General features: G+C 38.1%; 1 protein-coding gene and 2 long non-coding RNA genes across 6 annotated transcripts in view; 1 reads left to right on the forward strand and 2 right to left on the reverse strand.

Moving 5' to 3' along the window:
• The window catches only part of DIAPH3 (diaphanous related formin 3), a 569,365-nt gene extending 552,160 nt beyond the window's left edge, over positions 1-17,205 (forward strand). For 2 of the 4 annotated variants that reach the window (XM_082435807.1, XM_082435808.1), the window contains one exon: positions 16,191-17,205. In XM_082435807.1, the coding sequence (XP_082291933.1) occupies positions 16,191-16,453 (263 nt within the window). In that variant the 3' untranslated portion in view covers positions 16,454-17,205. Of the gene's footprint in view, positions 1-14,391; positions 14,528-16,190 lie in introns of all 4 variants that reach the window. The other 2 variants (XM_082435809.1, XM_082435810.1) reach the window with 2 other exon arrangements.
• The window catches only part of LOC309647946, a 908,978-nt gene that overhangs the window by 195,302 nt on the left and 693,055 nt on the right, over positions 1-20,621 (reverse strand). The gene's annotated exons all lie outside the window — the stretch shown is intronic.
• LOC309647958 overlaps positions 1-20,621 on the reverse strand; it is a 401,872-nt gene that overhangs the window by 34,060 nt on the left and 347,191 nt on the right. The window lies entirely within an intron of this gene.

The following is a 20,621-nucleotide window of genomic DNA, read 5'->3' on the forward strand; positions in this document are numbered from 1 at the left end:
ACTCAAAAATTTACAGGTATTAACACTGTAGGAACTCCAGGTTCCTATGCTACCAATATAGTAGCCAATAGCCATATGTGGCTCTTGAGCTCTCAAAATGTGGCTAGTCTGAATTAAGATGATCTCTAAGTGTACAATACATATTTGATTTTGAAGGCTTAGTACAAAAAAAAAATGTTAAAGATTTCATTAATACATTTTTTATTTTGCTTACATATTGAAATAATAGTTGACATTTGGTTAAGTAAAATATATTGTTAAAATTAGTTACACCTGATTTTCTTTCCCAATATTTAATGTGACTACTAGAAACTTTTAAGTAGCTTATGTAGCCCGCTTTCATGACACTCATATTTCTATTGGACAGTGCTATTCTAGACTCAAGGCTAGGTCCTCAAGAGGCCAGAAAGCACAAAAATATACATTAAATAAAAATGACATGTAATCAGTTCGTTACTCAGGGAATGTTATTCTGAAGTGTTTTCTTTGGGAAGGATTAATATGAAACAAGGTGGTAAAATTATGCCATGCTTAGGTTCAGTCACTCAAGAAATGATGTTTTAAACACTCGTTATAAAGCAGGCACTATTCTAAATACTGTTTTATTTTAAGTGAATAAAACAAAGATGTTTGCCTTTGTGGAGCTTACATTCTAGCAAGTTAGATCAGAATTAGATGGATATGAGTTTGTTTCTCTTGCTCCTTGAACATATTACTATCTCCTGGATATAGCTAGTGACATTTATATTTAGTGACAGGCTGGGGAGAAATAAAGGAACATTTCTATATATAAAGTCATACATAAAATTATTTCATTTAAAATCATCTTCATTACAAATGTATCCCAGGATTGAATTCCCTAATTAATAAAAACACATAGTTTTAAGCAGCTTTTATTAGGCTGAGAATCAACTTCAAGTTTTTTGGGGTTTTTTAAATTTTTTAATTTTTTAATTTTATTTTATTTATTTTTTTATACAGCAGGTTCTTATTAGTCATCAATATTATACCCATCACTGTATACATGTCAATCTCAATTGCCCAATTCAGCACACCACCATCCGCACCCCACCACGGTTTTCCCCCTTTGGTGTCCATACGTTTGTTCTCTACATCTGTGTCTCAACTTCTGCCCTGCAAACCGGTTTATCTGTACCACTTTTCTAGGTTTCACATACCTGCGATAATATACGACATTTGTTTTTCTCTTTCTGACTTACTTCACTCTGTATGACAGTCTCTACATCCATCCACAGCTCAACAAATAACCCAAATTCGTTCCTTTTTATGGCTGAGTAATATTCCATTGTATATATGTACCACAACTTCTTTATCCATTCATCTGTTGATGGGCATTTAGATTGCTTCCAAGACCTGGCTATTGTAAATAGTGCTGCAATGAACATTGGGATGCATGTGTCTTTTTGAATTATGGTTTTCTCTGGGTATATGCCCAGTAGTGGGATTGCTGGATTGTATAGTAATTCTATTTTTAGTTTTTTAAGTAACATCCATACCGTTATCCAGAGTGGCTGTATCAATTTACATTCCCACCAACCGTGCAAGAGGGTTCCCTTTTCTCCACACCCTCTCCAGCATTTGTTGCTTGTAGATTTTCTGATGATGCGCATTCTAACTGGTGTGAGGTGATACCTCATTGTAGTTTTGATTTGCATTTCTCTAATAATTAGTGATGTTGAGCATCTTTTCATGTGCTTCTTGGCCATCTGTATGTCTTCTTTGGAGAAATGTCTATTTACGTCTTCTGCCCATTTTTGGATTGAGTTGTTTGTTTCTTTAATATTGAGCTGCATGAGCTGTTTATATATTTTGGAGATTAATCCTTTGTCCATTGATTCATTTGCAAATGTTTTCTCCCATTCTGAGGGTTGTCTTTTCGTCTTGTTTATGGTTTCCTTTGTTGTGCAAAAGCTTTGAAGTTTCATTAGGTTTCATTTGTTTATTTTTGTTTTTATTTCCATTACTCTAGGAGGTGGATCAAAAAAGATCTTGCTGTGATTTATGTGAAAGAGTGTTCTTCCTATGTTTTCCTCTAAGAGTTTTATAGTGTCCGGTCTTACATTTATGTCTCTAATCCATTTTGAGTTTATTTTTGTGTATGGTGTTAGGAAGTGTTCTAATTTCATTCTTTTACACGTAGCTGTCCAGTTTTCCCAGCATCACTTATTGAAAACACTGTCTTTTCTCCATTGTATATCCTTGCCTCCTTTGTCATAGATTAGTCGACCATAGGTGCGTTGGTTTATCTCTGGACTTTCTATCTTGTTCCATTGATCTATGTTTCTGTTTTTGTGCCAGTACCATATTGTCTTGATTACTGTACCTTTGTAGTATAGTCTGAAGTCAGGGAGTCTGATTCCTCCAGCTCCATTTTTTTCCCCTCAAGACTGCTTTGGCTATTCGGGGTCTTTTTTGTCTCCATATAAATTTTAAGATTTTTTGTTCTAGTTCCGTAAAAAATGCCATTGGTAATTTGATAGGGATTGCATTGAATCTGTAGATTGCTTTGGGTATTACCGTCATTTTCACAATATTGATTTTTCCAATCCAAGGACACGGTATATCTCTCCATCTGTTGGTATCATCTTTAATTTCTTTCATCAGTGTCCTATAGTTTTCTGCAGACAGGTCTTTTGTCTCCCTACGTAGGTTTATCCCTAGGTATTTTATTCTTTTTGTTGCAATGGTAAATGAGAGTGTTTACATAATTTCTCTTTCAGATTTTTCATCATTAGTGTATAGGAATGCAAGAGATTTCTGTGCATTAATTTTGTATCCTGCAACTTTACCAAATTCATTGATTAGCTCTAGTAGTTTTCTGGTGGCATTTTTAGGATTCTCTATGTATAGTATCATGTCATCTGCAAACAGTGACAGTTTTACTTCTTCTTTTCCAATTTGTATTCCTTTTATTTCTTTTTGTTCTCTGATTGCTGTGGCTAAAACTTCCAAAACTATGTTGAATAATAGTGGTGAGAGGGGGCATCCTTGTCTCGTTTCTGATCTTAGAGGAAATGCTTTCAGTTTTTCACCGTTGAGAATGACGTTTGCTGTGGGTTTGTCATATATGGCCGTTATTATGTTGAGGTAGGTTCCCTCTATGCCCACTTTCTGGAGAGTTTTTATCATAAATCGTGTTGAATTTTGTCAAAAGCTTTTTCTGCATCTATTGAGATGATCATATGGTTGTTATTCTTCAATTTGTTAATATGGTGTATCACATTGATTGATTTGCGTATATTGAAGAATCCTTGCATCCCTGGGATAAATACCACTTGATCATGGTGTATGATCCCTTTAATGTGTTGTTGGATTCTGTTTGCTAGTATTTTGTTGAGGATTTTTACGTCTATATTCATCAGTGATTTTGGTCTGTAATTTTCTTTTTTTGTAATATCTTTTTCTGGTTTTGGTATCAGGGTGATGGTGGCCTCAGAGAATGAGTTTGGGAGTGTTCCTCCCTCTGCAATTTTTTGGAAGAATTTGAGAAGGATGGCTGTTAGCTCCTCACTAAATGTTTGATAGATTTCACCTGTGAAGCCATCTGGTCCTGGACTTTTGTTTGTTGGAAGATTTTAAATCACAGTTTCAATTTCATTACTTGTGATTGGTCTGTTCATATTTTCTATTTCTTCGTGATTCAGTCTTGGAAGGTTATACTTTTCTAAGAATTTGTCCATTTCTTCCAGGTTGTCCATTTTATTGGCATAGAGTTGCTTGTAGTAGTCTCTTAGGAGGCTTTGTATTTCTGCGGTGTCTGTTGTAACTTCTCCTTTTTCATTTCTAATTTTATTGATTTGAGTCCTCTCCCTCTTTTTCTTGATGAGTCTGGCTAATGGTTTATCAATTTTGTTTATCTTCTGAAAGAACCAGCTTTTAGTTTTATTGATATTTGCTATTGTTTTCTTTGTCTCTATTTCATTTATTTCTGCTCTGATCTTTATGATTTCTTTCCTTCTGCTAACTTTGGGTTTTGTTTGTTCTTCTTTCTCTATTTCCTTTAGGTGTAAGGTTCAGATTGTTTATTTGAGATTTTTCTTGTTTCTTGAGGTAGGCTCTTATAGCTTTAAAGTTCCCTCTTAGAACTGCCTTTGCTGCATCCCATAGGTTGTGGATCATTGTGTTTTCATTGTCATTTGTCTCTAGGTATTTTTTTATTTCCTCTTTGATTTCTTCAGTGATCTCTTGGTTATTTAGTAACGTATTGTTTAGCCTCCATGTGTTTGTGTTTTTTACGTTTTTTTCCCCTGTAATTCATTTCTAATCTCATAGCATTGTGGTCAGAAAAGATACTTGATATGATTTCAATTTTCTTAAATTTACTGAGGCTTTATTTGTGACCCAAGATGTGATCTGTCCTGTAGAATGTTCCGTGCACACTTGAGAAGAAAGTGTAATCTGCTGTTTTGGGATGGAATGTCCTCTAAATATCAATTAAATCTTTCTGGTCTATTGTGTCATTTAAAGCTTCTGTTTCCTTATTTATTTTCATTTTGGATGATCTGTCCATTGGTGTAAGTGAGGTGTTAAACTCCCCCACTATTATTGTGTTACTGTCAATTTCCTCTTTTATAGCTGTTAGCAGTTGCCTTATGTGTTAAGGTGCTCCTATGTTGGGTACATATATATTTATAATTTTCGTATCTTCTTCTTGGATTGATCTCTTAATCATTATGTAGTGTCCTTCCTTGTCTCTTGTAACATTCTTTATTTTAAAGTCTGTTTTATCTGATATGAATATAGCTACTCCAGCTTTCTTTTGATTTCCATTTGCATAGGATATCTTTTTCCATCCCCTCAATTTCAGTCTGTATGTCCCTAGGTCTTCAGTGGGTCTCTTGTAGACAGCATATATATGGGTCTTGTTTTTTTATCCATTCAGCAAGCCTGTGTCTTTTGGTCGGAGCATTTAATCCATTCACGTTTAAGGTAATTATCGATACGTATGTTCCTATGACCATTTTCTTAATTGTTTTGGGTTTGTTTTTGTAGGTCCTTTTCTTCTCTTGTGTTTCCCACTTAGAGAAGTTCCTTTAGCATTTGTTGTAGAGCTGGTTTGGTGGTGCTAAATTCTCTTAGCTTTTGCTTGTCTGTAGAGATTTGATTTCTCCTTCGAATCTGAATGAGATCCTTGCCATGTAGAGTAATCTTGGTTGTAGGTTCTTCCCTTTCATCCCTTTAAGTATAGCATGCCACTCCCTTCTGGCTTGTAGGGTTTCTGCTGAGAAATCAGCTGGTAACCTTATGGGAATTCCCTTGTATGTTATTTGTCATTTTTCCCTTGCTGCTTTCAATAATTTTTCTTTCTCTTTAATTTTTGCCCATTTGATTACTATGTGTCTCAGTGTGTTTCTCCTTGGGTTTATCCTGTATGGGACTCGCTGCGCTTCCTGGACTTTGGTGGCTATTTCCTTTCCCATGTTAGGGAAGTTTTCAACTATAATCTCTTCAAATATTTTCTCTGGTCCTTTCTCTCTCTCTTGTCCTTTTGGGACCCTTATAATGCAAATGTTGTTGCGTTTAATGTTGTCCCAGAGGTCTCTTAGGCTGTCTTCATTTCTTTTCACCCTTTTTTCTTTAATCTGTTCTGCAGCAGTGAATTCCACCATTCTGTCTTCCAGGTCACTTATCCACTCTTCCGCCTCAGTTATTCTGCTATTGATTCCTTCTAGTGTAGTTTTCATTTCAGTTATTGTATTGTTCATCTCTGTTTGTTTGTTCTTTAATTCTTCTAGGTCTTTGTTAAACATCTCTTGCATCTTCTCGATCTTTGCCTCCATTCTTATTCCGAGGTCCTGGATCATCTTCACTATCATTATTCTGAATTCTTTTTCTGTAAGGTTGCCTATCTGCACTTCACTTAGTTGTTTTTCTGAGGTTTTATCTTGTTCCTTCATCTGATACATACCCTTCTGCCTTTAATCTTGTCAATCTTTCTGTGAATGTGGTTTTTGTTCAACAGGCTTCGGGACTGTAGTTCTTCTTGCTTCTGCTGTCTGCCCTCTGCTGGATATGGCTATCTAAGAGGCTTGTGTAAGTTTACTGATGGGAGGGACTTGTGGTGGGTAAAGCTGGCTGTTGCTCTGGTGGGCAGAGCTCAGTAAAACTTTAATCTGCTTGACTGTTGATGGTTTGGGCTGGGTTCCCTCCCTGTCGGTTGTTTGCCCTGAGGCAACCCAACACTGGAGCCTACCTGGGCTCTTTGGTGGGGTTAATGACAGACTCTGGGAGGGCTCACGCCAAGGAGTACTTCCCAGAACTTCTGCTGCCAGTGTCCTTGTCCCCACAGTGAGCCACAGCCACCCCCCGCCTCTGCAGGAGACCCTCCAACACTAGCAGGTAGGTCTGGTTCAGTCTTCTCTGGAGTCACTGCTCCCTCCCCTGGGTCCCAATGCGCACACTACTTTGTGTGTGCCCTCCCACAGTGGAGTCTCTGTTTCCCCCAGTCCTGTCGAAGTCCTGCAATCAATTCCCACTAGGCTTCAAAGTCTGATTCTCTAGGACTTCCTCCTCCCGTTGCTAGACCCCCAGGTTGGGAAGCCTGACATGGGGTTCAGAACCTTCACTCCAGTGGGTGGACTTCTGTCATGTAAGTGTTCTCCAGTCTGTTAGTCACCCACCCAGCAGTTACGGGATTTGATTTTACTGTGATTGTGCCCCTCCTACCGTCTCACTGTGGCTTCTCCTTTGTCTTTGGATGTGGGGTATCTTTTTTGGTGAGTTCCAGTGTCTTCCTGTCAATGATTGTCCAGCAGCTAGTTGTGATTCTGGTGTTCTTGCAAGAGGGAGTGAGAGCACATCCTTCTACTCTGCCATCTTGGTTCCTCTCCAACTTCAAGTATTAAGTCTACATGGAAATTTTGTAAAGGTTATATTCAGAAGGATTCTCTGAGCAGATTATTCTTTTGTGTTATAGTACTGGATACACTAGTTGGGTTTGGGTTTTTTCCGTAATTTTGAACTACTAAATGAATATGGTTTTGTATGTTCATAATAGAAATGACAGGACCCTAAATGTTTCAAGGACTCAGCACCTAGCATGGTGGATAAGTACACAGCAGGTTAACTAATGAGTTGACTTAACCATAACTTCAGCTCATGATCTCTGGAAGGACAGTTGAAGAAACGGTGGCTGTTTGGCTTGGCAAAGATTTGGGGAGTGTGATAGCTGTCTTTAAGTATTTGAAGGGCTGGTGAGTGGAAAAGAAATTAAACTCTCTTAATATAGCCCAGTGAGAAAATCAGTAGGGCTAGTGACTAAGATTTCAGGGGAACAAATACTAGATAAATATAAAGTAAAACATTTAATTAGTAGAGAAATATATTGCCTTGTGAGATTGTGAGGCTATGACTGGAGGTCTTCAAACTTAGGCTAGACTGCCACTTGACAGGATGCTGAGTAAATGGAATTCAAGCATTGGATAGGTGGTTCTACCAGCTAACTAAGGGCTTTCCAATCCTGAGATTACATGATTCTATATTATATGATTCTATGAAAGTGAAATGGAGTTGAAATAGCATACGTTACTCATTCAGGAAAAAAAAAATCTGTACATTCGAAATATCTAATAAATATTGAATTAGGAAATATAAAAAATAAAGAAAAATACTTGAGAGCACACTGTAAGATACTACTTAGAAATGGCTTCAGGAAAACATCTTCCTTCCTGGTCATTAGCACTGGGAATAGGCCTGTCCTCAAACCCCAAAATGTAAAGTGCTCTTTACTTTTCACAGTATCTTTTTGCCATGGTCTCGTCATGTACTTCCAGAGCCATGGGGGAACAAGATTTGGATTGGGTTTCCCAGAAGCAAATATCAAAGTCTGTGTGGCCTTGACAGTTCATGAACTTCTCTAAACCTCAATTTCCTCATTTATGAAACAGTTGTTAATACCTATATTTTAGTGTTGTTGGAAAATTTTTTAAATAACATGTAAAGGGTTTAATGTATAGTATATGTTCAATAACTGTAATATCAAACCATATCCCTGTGTAATTTTCCTACCTTCTTTTCCTTATAAACCACCAGACCAACCGATTATTTATAATTTATAAATAAATAAATTATTTATTATCTGGTATCTATTAGCTGACAGGCAATTGCATACTTTAGAAACCATTTATTTAATAGCTGCTAAGCCACACACTGGTGACCACAAGTGCCTGGTAGCCGAGACAGCTGTCAGTGACAGATAGCAGGACTGGTAAACAGATGCTATGATTGGTTTCGGTATGTTAGTGTGAAGAGGAAGTTGCTTTGAATGTGAAAGTTTGACTCGAAAATGTGTTGTGTGATTATGGTAGGGCGTTTAGGTGGAAATGCTGAGGTAGGCACAGTACCAAAGCTCTCCCATTAGGGCTGGAGATGCGGATGTGGGCGTCTCCTTCCTGGAGGAGATGGTTGAAGCTGTGAGATCTTGGTAAAGAGAATGTAGAAAGGACAGAAATGAGCCAAGGATCTAACCATGAGAAATGGCCACACGAAGAGAGGTATCCTTGTGTTTGGGAGGTCTGAGAAGGTAAAGTAAATTAGAAGACTAAGAATGAATCATCAATAATTGGAAGAGTAAGCATGGTAAAGGACCTTGTCATGATGGAAGGTGCTAACCAGGGGTCTAAAGACTTGAGTTTTGTCTCTGGCTCTGCCTGAAAGTTATGTCTGCTGCCTCAACTCTATGTAAAACAAGGTAAATACATCCATGTCACTTATCTCACAGGAGTGTTATAAGAGTAAAATGAGTAGATGTATGGGGAAATTGCTTGCAAACTATAGCATATCTATGCATAAAAGTAAGGCGATGATACTGATGTTAAGTTATAGATAACATTCTGTAATGACTTATGATGCCAGCTGTCTGGAGTTAGGCCAAACTTTACAAGTCACAGTCCTCTAAAAGACTGCCCTTACTTCATACACTAGCTGCAAGTTTGAGGGTTCCCAAGTCCTCCCACACTTCTGACCAGCTGGGTACAAATTTAGGGGTTTTCACTCTCCCCTCAGGTTCAATAATTCACTAGAATGACTCCTAGAATTCAAGAAAATGCTCTACTTACTATTGCAGCTTTTTTATAGCAAAAGGACACAAGCCAGAACCAGCCAAACAGGTTCCAAACATAAAACTTCTGTTGTCCTCAGGGATATATTACCCTCCACCCCCCAGCGCATCAGTGTGTGACAATATGCATCATATTGTCAGAGTGTGATAATACTTATTGTGAACCAGGAAAACTCACCTGATCCTCAGTGCCCATAGTTTGTACTGAGGCTTCATTACTTGGGCATGATGGATAGGCCACATGATTGAACTCAGTCTCCTCCTCCCAACCCTCCAGTCACATGATTGGTCTTTCTGATTTGGCCATTCCCCATTCTGAATCACTCATTACCACAAACTAAATAGGGTCCCATCACGAGTCACCTCATTATCATAAATTATTAGGCATGGTCTGAGGGACCCACCGTGAATTGCTGTTAATTCAAGGGGTTAGAGGCTACCTCCCAGGAATGGGAAAAAGACTAACCAAATTCTTTATTACACACACTCTGAAGTGTTGCAACTGTAAGAGAAAATGAGGCATGGGAAAATTCCATTGAGTTGAGGGATTTTGAGGCTTCTGATAATCTTGTAAGGAGCAGTTTTAACAGAGAGGTATGGCTGAAAGCCAAATTAGAATTTGCTAAAAACTGGGTAGAAAGGTGAGAAAGAGGGAAGCAAATATAGAGTGGGACATTCAATTCAGTTAATATATTACAAATCAGAAAGATAAGCAGTTGACTGGAAGGGTTTGCATTACTATTCCCTTTAGAGAAAAGAGCTGGATTTATCCTGGTTGTCCTGTGCCCAGGAGCCTGCAGCATCTCGAATTCCTTCTCACACTGTGTCAAATTAGGAAGGCCAGTATAGGAAATTGTAAAATGGCAGTGCTGTCTTTAAATTTTTATTTAAAGGGCAGTGAAATAGACCAAGACTGAATAGAAGTGTATATATGACGAGTTTATGCAAAAAACCTTCTAATTTAATTGTCAGTTATCTCCTTTATTCAGAAATAACTTTTGTCTATCATCTCTGTCTTGTCTGTTTTGTTTGAATTAGGGGAGTAACTGCTTTGTTTTTTTTGTTTTTGTTTCTACATAATTGGTTTCAATAAGAGTTTCTTGGCACTCCTAAAAGACTTTAACTATATACAAAATGCCCTTTTTGCTCTTTTTATCATTTTTATATATTTTCAATACAAAAGATAAAATAGACAGCAAAATGAAGCAAAAGGAAGACAATTATTTATAGCATCAGTAAATCAACAGTAAGAAAAACCACAGGGATATGGTCTGCTTGCGGCCAGCTCTAACTTCAGTTATTGCATAGATTAAAAACATATATTTGTCACACATTTTACTATCATGTAGACCCAGTAGTGCTTTAAAAATTATATTTATGGGTCATTTTCTTCTCCTGTCAAAGTAATGGCATTGCTGGGGTGAAACAAACAGCTACTTAGTAGGTCAAAGTAATAGTTAAGAGCAAAAGGTAAAGAATTGTAGGGAGAGATCAAATTTCAGGAAGACTGAAGAGATGCAGTCAATTTAGAACACCAGAGTTCTATATTCTTCCTCCTGTCAAAGCTGCCACAGGCTCACCATTGACCACAAAAGGCAGGAGCTCAATTTTATATTTCATCTGAGAGTTGGCACTTCTGAGAAGCCAGTGCCCATTAGAACCACAATGTGATGGAGGATCAATACCGACTTAAAGGGAATAATGCCTCTTTCTGAACCATAACTGAGATTTCCTGTAGCAGAGAGGGTTTTCCCCAAGGGCTGTCAGCCAGGGCCTTAGCCTTGCCTTCTTAGCCTCAGGAAGCATAACAGCTGTTGGCTGAAATATTTTCTCATTTAGATGCCAAGTTGCATATGTTTATATTTTCATTTTTGTCAGCAACTTTCCCGGTTCCTATGTCTTTTGTGTTACTTAAGAAACAATGCAGGGACTTCCCTGATGGCCCAGTGGTTAAGAATCCGCCTGCCAATGCAGGGGACACGGGTTCGAGCCCTGGTCCGGGAAGATCCCACATGCCGCAGAGCAACTAAGCCCGTGCGCCACAACTACTGAAGCCCGCGCTCTAGAGCCTGCGAGCCACAACTACTGAGCCCACGTGCCACCACTACTGAAGCCTTTGTGCCTAGAGCCCATGCTCCACAACAAGAGAAGCCACCACAATGAGAAGCCCGTGCACCACAAAGAAGAGGAGCCCCCGCTCGCTGCAACTAGAGAAAGCCCGCGCACAGCAACGAAGACCCAACGCAGCCAAAAATAAATAAATAAATAAATTTATTTTTTTTAAAAAAAGAAACAATGCAAAAGTTAGCTTAGGATGGTGGGTTTGGGGGTGGTTTTTTGTTTGTTTGTTTTTAGCTTTCTTTGTCATCCAAATCTGTAGTCTGCCAAGGTCATGTGGGATCCAGCCCCGGATGTGGTTTAAGGCTTTTATTCTCTCTCTCTCTCTCTCTCTTTTTTAAGTCTACTGGGTTCTCTGTATTTGAGAGCCATTCAACTTTTCAACAATTTTCAACTTTTCATTTAATTTCAGGAAAAAGCTGTTGTGGGACTCCAGAATCAATTCTTATAGTAAGAATCATATGAGGAATTAAATTGAAATAAGTGAGTTTTCCTATCTTAAAGGAAAACAGCATGTATTCTCACCCTGTTTAATATTTCCACAGAACCATAAATACAAGATGTGTGGATTGGATTCCCTTACTGACCTAGCACTAAGAAAGGCAGCTGGTCCTTGCCCATCTGTACTCCAATCACCAGGGGCCTGGATATTGGCAATAGTCCTAGATAGATCATACTTCTCTTCACAGACGTCAATTATAGTGTCTTAAAGACAAAAAAAAAAAAAAAAGCCTTGGATTCAATTCATAAAACAATAGCACAATCTTCCTATCTTTGGAGAGTTAAGCAATCATTCTACTTTGCCTTAATGTTTTTTGTTTCCATTTAAAAATGTGTATTGGTAAGGATTTGACTTGAGGGGAAATAGAAAATTCTTCTCTTTTTATTGACACCCAGCTTTATCTTCCACCGAAAGAGTCCATGTGTCCAAGTGTGTCATCTTGTATTTGGAACTACTTTCATATAAAAAAGGTTATGAGCCCACTGGCCTCCAATTACAATTTATTTCATACCTCTGAACACCTATATAGGGTTTTCGCCAACTCACAGGGTTGTGGTATCCCCCTGATGTTTGAAGTGAACTATTTATAAACTAAGTGCATGTTTTTATGTAGAATTTGGGTCTCCAGTTCAACCCACATGAAACCACTAATAGTGGACTCTTAAAATAATAGTAATGGCAAAAGTCACCTGGCCTTGAACCAACACTGTAATAAAATTTCTGTATAAAATTGACTTGCAACTTGAGAGCTTTCTCTACTTGTAAACATTTTCTCTAGTTTGCATTGGGACAGGAGATTCATTCTCCAACCCAACTTTATTTGTCATTTTGCAGTTTAGGGTGTGACTCCCTCAGTTCCACAGTTTGGGCCTCCCAAGGCTGGGGACCCAGATGGGGGTTGTTGGGATGCTGAGAGATAAATGTGAGGGCTGGAGTGAAGAAGTGTTATCTAGGAATTTCTAACAGCTATAAGCTCATTCTAAAATAAGCCCCTTACTTTCTTTTTTATTTCTTCAGTGGTCTCAGGAATGACCTCTTTCCATTTTATACTATCTTGTCTATTGCTTCTCATGAAAGATTCTCCACCTAAAACCACAGAAGAGTTACATGCCAGCTTGGTTTTTCTTCTAATTATTTTGTCCCTAAAGCTAGCCCACAACTATCTGGAGTTTTCTCAATAGGGTAGAAACACTTTTGCCTGCATTGGCCACCCATTGTTATCCACCTAAGGGTCCAAAGAAGTTCAAAGAGCAAACAGTAAAGAAAAACCCATAGGTTGAGTAAAGGAGGACAAAAATATCCAAGTGGGTATACAGGTCTTGTTTTTGGCAACACTAGTTTATTAGTGACCTTGACGAGAGCTGTTTCAGAAGAGTAAAGTGTCAAAAGCATGATCGGAGTGAGTTCAAGAGAAAAATGGGAAGAGAGGAAATGAGACAGTAGTATGGGCAATTCTTCTGAGATGTTTTGCTACAAAGGCAGTCAACAATGGAAGCAGTAAATGGAGCAAGATGTGGAATCAAATAGAGGTTTTTTTTTTCTCTAAAGGTTGGGACTGTTACTACATAGTACTTATATGCTGAGGAGAATGATTGCATGAAGAAGGAAACCTTTACAGTGCAGTAGAGAGAGGGCACAGCTGCCAGAGGGATGGACAAGCTGGCACCCACCTTGAGGGGTTGGTTGTCCTCAGAGGGGAGCACAGGAGATCCCCAGGAGGGAAGAAGTGGGCGTGCCTGCAATCAGCAGATAGGTGTCGGGGCACAGGAAGCTTATGGGGGTTCTCTTCTGATTGCTTCTATGAGTGAGTGAAATGAGAGTGAAGGAGAACAGGTTGGACGTTTGATGGGAGAGAGGAAGGGCTGAAAGGGTTGTCTAGGAGAATGGACAATGAGTGCTAGGGAACTGTAGTGGATAAAGGTCGAACTTGAAGTTCTCAGTCAGGAACTTAAGTAATACCAGGAGAGAAAAGGAGTCTATGTGTGACCTTGGAGATACAGTGCTGAGGTAGTTTACATAGGTATACTATCTGCTTTACAAAGTTATTGGGCATATTAAATGTGTCAGAAAGCATTTTGAAGTATAAGTACAGGATATCGTTATTATGAAACTTAGCTTTGAATTACTTAGCACTTTTTCTTGGCAAAAAGCTTTTTAAATTTCTTTAAGACAGCCTTACTATCTCCAGAGACAGCATTTGGCTTCTGCCACTGATTTACTCAGTAACTAAGTCTAAGCAAATGACTTAACTTCCTTTTGCTTTTTACCTCTCAATCTATAAAATGACGGTGGCAATGTTTCAAGCGCAACAGATGCTTTAGAAATAAAGGTGCTACATAAATACAAGCTATTAATAGAATGGCTTTCAGCTCTCATGGGTATGGTCACCAGAAAGTCAGAATGGTCAGAGCATCTGAACAAGCCTTGGGTGGTAGAAGCCTCCCTTGGAAAGCTTGGAGGGAGGTACCTCAAAGGAGGTGTCACCCACATCCTTTCCTTTAGTTCTCTTGGAGATTGATTATTAGAACCTGAAACTCAAAGAGGTGAGATAACTTGTTAGGGCCAAGGGGTTGGATTTCAACCCAGATTTACCTTAAAATCCCATGCTCTTTTCACTTTGCCACATGTGGAATTGGGCTTGATACATTATAGCCAGGGAAGGTGTGTAATACTTTATTTATGTATATTACAGACCCATATTTTAGCCAATTTAATCTCTTCTCTGTCATCAAAAATGTAATGAGAGTTGCCCAGCGGCAGAATAAACTAGTTTGTTGGAGATATCATCATGATGGAGTTGTTTACAAGAAATCAAATGACAAGAAAAGGTAGGAACGTTTTTGGGGAAGGAGCAGTGAGCTGACTAAAAATTTGCACTTAGCTACGATGCAGTTTTCAAACACCTTGGGGCAGGAGAGTGGGTGCTAGAAAAAAAATAAATTTGTACAGTCATGGAAACTGTAGGAATAGAGTGTCAGCTGTGCTTTTTTACTGCAAACATGATATGTACATTATAAACTATAGAACATAAGAGGCTCTAAGAGAAAGTCACTGAACTGTTAGTAACTTCTGAGTAACAATTGCCCACCTGATAGGGAAGATGATGATAGGAAAAGTGTATTTATTTTCTTCCAAGAGCTAAAAAGTGATCAGACTTCTAAAATTTGTTGAGATTGTCCAGGAAAGTGTGTAAAATACTCATCCATCACCGGAAGCCCCTGGTCAGGAAATGACAGTGCAGTAAATATCCTCAGCAGCCACCTTTTAATGTACAAGCTGTTTTCGGTTGGAATTTTCAGCACTCACATAAAACACACTGTCATGAGTGACTGCTTCTGCTCCAAAGTCATCACTACCAGGATAATGGAACATCTCTCTGCAAATAACCAAAAAACTTTAAATGTCATGTCAAGTTTGTTGAAGCCATTTTCAAGCTCTGTTCAAGGTTACATGAATATTGAGGGTGTCTGGTTTTTTTTTTAAATTTGAGATCTACGAGAGAGATCACTCATAAGGTTGTGCAATGTGAGAGTCAAGTTAATTAAAAGAAAATCTGTTGCTCTTTGGGAAAGTCAATCAGCTAACACCATTTAACCATTAGCTATTACACCTCTCTCCTCACAGCCTGGATAAGTCCGGATCACTGTCACTTACCAATGAAAGAATATATATGTGTGTATAGGTTACAGGTCTGTATGAATATATGTGTACGTATTTGGCAAATTATGACATTATTTTGATTTGCTAGGAAGTTTTAACAATTTGCCTGCCAAATTCAGTATTTTTTTTAAAAGAAAGCATTGAATTTTAAAATTCCTATTAGAAACTTTCCTCCTTGGATTTGTTTGGAAAGGAAATTAATCTTTTTATTATTCAGACTAACGTCTGTCTTGGCTCATAGAGTGTGGAAATAAATTCTTTGCCCAATGCATATTTACTGAGCATCCACTGTGCTCCACGGCCATCCTAGGCACCGACATTACAGCAGTATTTAGAACAATGTCCTTGCTATCTCAGAGCTTACATTCTAGTGAAGAGATAGACAACAGACAAGTAAACAAGTATATGATGTGTCCGGTGGTTATAAGTTCTGTGAAGGGAAAGATGAGTGTAAGAATATAGAGCGATGAAAAGGTGAGTGCTATTTTAGATGGATGGTCAGAGACGGCCTCTCTCGATAGCATTTGAGCAGAGACCTAAATGAAATGCAGAACCAAGCCTTGCTAATAACTGAGTGATGGGCATTTCAGGCACAGAAGAAGTAGGAAATAAGTATTAATGCTAATGAAATAGTTGTCTATTTATATTTTTTAGCTTATTCTTAACCTCTGCGTGTTTATTTTAAATCTACCTTATTCTTTTGAATATTTTTTAGTTTAGTCTGTCTAAGAGGACTTGTTTGTTGAGAATAATTACTTTAATGTTTCGTAATGTGCACAGTGCTTGCTTATCACAGTGATAAGTTTTACGTTTCTTTCTTCCTTACTGTAGAAAATCAGAAGTTGCAGTTGACAGAAGGGTCACATTCACACTACAATATCAATTGCAGCTCAACAAGGACTGCAGTCACCAAGGAGCTTAATTATAATCTAGACACTCACACGTCTACCGAGAGGATCAAGGCAGCTGAGAAGAAGGAAGCCTGTAATGTAGAAAGCAACAGAAAAAAGGAAATGGAACTTCTTGGCTCGGTTTCTAAAAACGAATCCATTCCCGAAGTTGAAGCCCTGCTGGCAAGATTACGAGCTTTATAAATTAAAGTGGTAAAAATGATTAAGCCAAATATAAAGCCATGCTCTAAGCTATACCACTTGAAAAAATTGCTTCTTATATAAGTGACTTTATATGGTTTTAAATTATGATATATATTAGAAAAATAAAACTCAATACATGATTGCAGTGCTTTTCCTATGTACTTGAGGTCTTGGCTTACTCAAGATTGTAATAGGCTTTAATGCTTTTTTTGTCTTCTGGTGTTCATGTGTTCTGTATTTGGTGGTTGAATTTTTATATAATGCTTTAGAGAGCAGGTAGGTGACCATGTGTTCAGCAGTGTGTCCTTAAGAAAATACCATCTTCCCAAGTCACTGTAATTTTTACTTTAGTATTTTCCAACATTAATGAACATCAAATCATCAACCTCAAGTCTTGCTACATACCCATGTATATTTTGTTTATGTTATTTATATAGGCCCAGGTTTCTCTTTAATTGGGATCTGTATGCTATCAGCATAGCACGGAAAACATAAAACTGAATATAACAGCTATGATGAAATGATTGGTAAGCTCATTATCATCATTGTTGAATTCATGTTAATTAGACCCTGTAGGAGACTATACAGCAATTGAACACAGTTCCAAGAATGATAAATAGGAATATATGCTCTCCCTTTGCAAAATGCACATGCCTTTGTATAAAGTGGATGTACACAGTATTACAGTGCTGCCGAAACTCTTAGCCAGGAGAGCATTACCCCCGTGCCACCCCACCCCCGCCCGGTAATTATGACTCTAGGACCGAATTGCCATTTTGAAACTTCCCAAGTAAGGAATTTTTTAATTTCTGTGAACAAATTTGAAATTGCAGATTCTCTGATCTGACAATCAATAACTTTAACAAAGATCTGAAGTGTTTCAAGGAAAGATTTCCTATGCAAATGTTGCAATTTTACCTCATTGGGGGCATGAAATTAACTCTGTTAATTCTATATCAAAGAAAATAAACTTGTTACTTGCACTAAATGAAAAAAATTGCTTCTTTTTTTTTTGTAGTTACCATATTCCATGGATTAGCTGGAAACAGACTGTGCTCTGCAGTCTATCTAAGCATCTCTTCTGCTTTATGACATACAATAAGCAAGTGGCTGTTCTTTTACCTCCAGTTAAAAAGCAGTAACATGGAACTAGTCTGCGAGGTCCACTGCCTTTTATTTCCTTGTTTAAGTTGTCACCTCCTTTCAGCTCCAAGTTAATAAAGTTAATTAATTAGAACTATGAGCCAGGCCCTGGTTATAGACATTGGGGAACAGAGTGTTATCCACAGCCAAGGTGGGAATAAATTGTTCTCGTCTGTATTGCTGAAATGTGCATTTTGCCCTCCAGTTGCAATTCCTGTTTTCCTGAGAGCAAATCTTAAAAATGAGGAAAGGTGAAGGACATTTATACATTTAAGCAGGTGGAAGCCCTAAGCACAAGGAAAGAAGTTAAATGAAGGAATTCTGACTGTTCTTATCATAATTTTGCAAAGACTTGGGATTTTCAGAAATAAAACTGAAATTCAACCCAGTAGTTTGGACACACCAGATGGCAGGTAAATACTCTGTCAACTTAGGGCTGGGGAGCAGACACAGGGGAGAAGCAGCCTGACCAGTAAAGGGAAGTGAAGATGACACAACCTCCCAGGGGCGGAGGAAGGCAGGGAAGTCCCGAAGCTGAGCAATCAGCCCCCAGAGCATCTGTCTGCAGAGGCTGAAGGACAGCCTTCAGGCGAGGGCCAGGAGCCAGGAACTGTACACACCTGTACTGCCTCGCCCTCTCTGAGGGAGCCTGTTCTGAACAGGCCTGAATAGGAGGGCTATAGCTATGAGGAGGAAAGCACAAAACAAAGAGTTGACAGAGGTAAGAGCCAACCAAGAAACATTGGTTTCTGTTGCAGATATTTCTTTCAACAATAGACGGGGGTTATAATTAGGGTTTTAAAATTCCTAATATTCCTTTAGTCAACTACAGATGGAAACTGTAGAGATGACCTTTAATTTGAAGGCAGACATTGAGGTACAAGTGTGTGATTCTGAGCAAACAGATTTTGTTCATTTGAATTAGTGGATAAAAGGCACACTGGTCGGTGCCTTGGTGAGGAAGCTCCATCCAGGCTAGTGACAAGCCCCTAATAGATTCCCTTCCCCTTTCTCTCACGTCAGGGGAGAGAATTTGGCAAGAACACAGACAGCTAAGTGATCACTGAGTGGTCCAAAAGCAAAAACTTGTTGCTAACAAGTTTCCCAATCAAATATTTAAAGTAATTTAAAAATAAGGGGGCAATCTAATCATATATGCATGTATGTCCTTTTCTTAACATACTCAAATATTTAAACAAAATGGGCCAAACACCTAGTGTTTATATGAGGAAGTAAACGTTTCAGTAATTTATATGAAAAAAATTCTGCTAAATCTAGAAAATGCAATTATTTATACCAAGTAACTCCAAAACTCTTTTAGTTGTTACCATACAACTAAAACCATTATTCAAAAACAGGAGTTATTAATGACTTCAAAATGTTAGTTTAGCCGCAAATGATTATTTCCTGGGTGATTCGTTCTCATTTTAAAGTATCATAATCCAATGTAGATCTGAGTTTACTAGTTAGAAACTAAATCTATAATGTACATATCTGTGCTACATTTCATCTTATTAATTAAACTTTCATTTATAGATAAAACGGGTGGGCTGGGAGCATATTTGGTGATTAGTTTTGTGACAACCTTTTGTACAGAATGTAACTTTTGGAAAGTTGTAAGTCCTAATATAAATTGCTAGTATGAATGAAAATTTTAAAAAGTGGTATTCATTGTCTTTTTCTTCATATTAATTATTAAAAATTTTGAGATCCAGGAATTGTAGCTGGCAGTGACCCGGTCCTCATTTTTGTCTGGTGAATTGTTGAATGGTAGCTGTTACATGCCCTTGCCAGGCATGACTGTTCTTAAAATACGTCCTAGAGCCAAACTGTTCAACCATTTTGCTCAAGAGCTACTGTTTAGCAAAACACGTGGAGCTGCCAAAGAACCACAGAGACTGGATGGCATTTCAGAATTGAATCCAAATCTCCCTATAAAATGAAAATAATGGAACCTTAAACCATAAAAATTCATGATTCCTAAATAGACCATTGCCTTTTAAAATAGGTATGAAGGAAGAGGTTACAGCTAGGGTGGGGGTGGGGTTTGAGGTAGAATGAAAGTTAGCTGTGCCCCTAATTAGGGTTTGGCTGTGGTAGTCTCTTCGTCTCCTACTCACCTAGTTAGAGTTGAGTGTCACATTTGTCTGCAACCATACTCTCCCTTCAGCATCTCCAAGAGACAAGAACTTAAAAGGAATCAATTTATTTCAGGAAACCTTAAAATGGTAGATTTTTTCCCCTCTACTATCCATTTTGAAACTCCAACCATTGGATAAAAAATGTTTTGAAAATTCCAGAAATTGCCTCCTTCCAATGAATATCACTAACATGCTCCAGGTGCTGGCAGATCTATGTTGTTATACATTTTTTTTAAAATTTATTTATTTATGGCTATGTTGGGTCTTCGTTTCTGTGCGAGGGCTTTCTCTAGTTGCGGCAAGTGGGGGCCACTCTTCATCGCGGTGCGCGGGCCTCTCACCATCGCAGCCTCTCTTGTTGCGGAGCACAGACTCCAGACGCGCAAGCTCAATAATTGTGGCTCACGGGCCTAGTTGCTCCGCGGCACGTGGGATCTTCCCAGACCAGGGCTCGAACCCATGTCCCCTTCATTGGCAGGCAGATTCTCAACCACTGCGCCACCAGGGAAGCCCTGTTATACATTTTTAAAGCTATTTGAAATATGTTTTTTAAAGGGATTCTGATGATGAAATTAGAAGCTGAATTTTTGGATTATCACTTCAGGATTGCCTATTCATTTTCTTTTACAACAGCCTTTTAACATATTTTAGTAAGTCTATTATTTACCTTAGTTTTTTTTTTTTTTTAATTGTATCTAAAGTTTGAGACTTTATATTTTTTCTTGGCATTTTTATTCCATGTCATGTTTGGATTAAAAACCTATTTATAAAAATTTCTCCTTTTTCCTTGTTTTCTAACTATGTGTTATTAAAAATTTATTTTAAATATGAATCTCCAATGACAATCTAATCTGAATATTTTATGTATAATCTGGGTGTAATTG

This window comes from Balaenoptera physalus (genome assembly GCF_965194825.1).
Source record: "Balaenoptera physalus genome assembly, chromosome: 18".
Taxonomy (NCBI): Eukaryota; Metazoa; Chordata; class Mammalia; order Artiodactyla; family Balaenopteridae; genus Balaenoptera; species Balaenoptera physalus.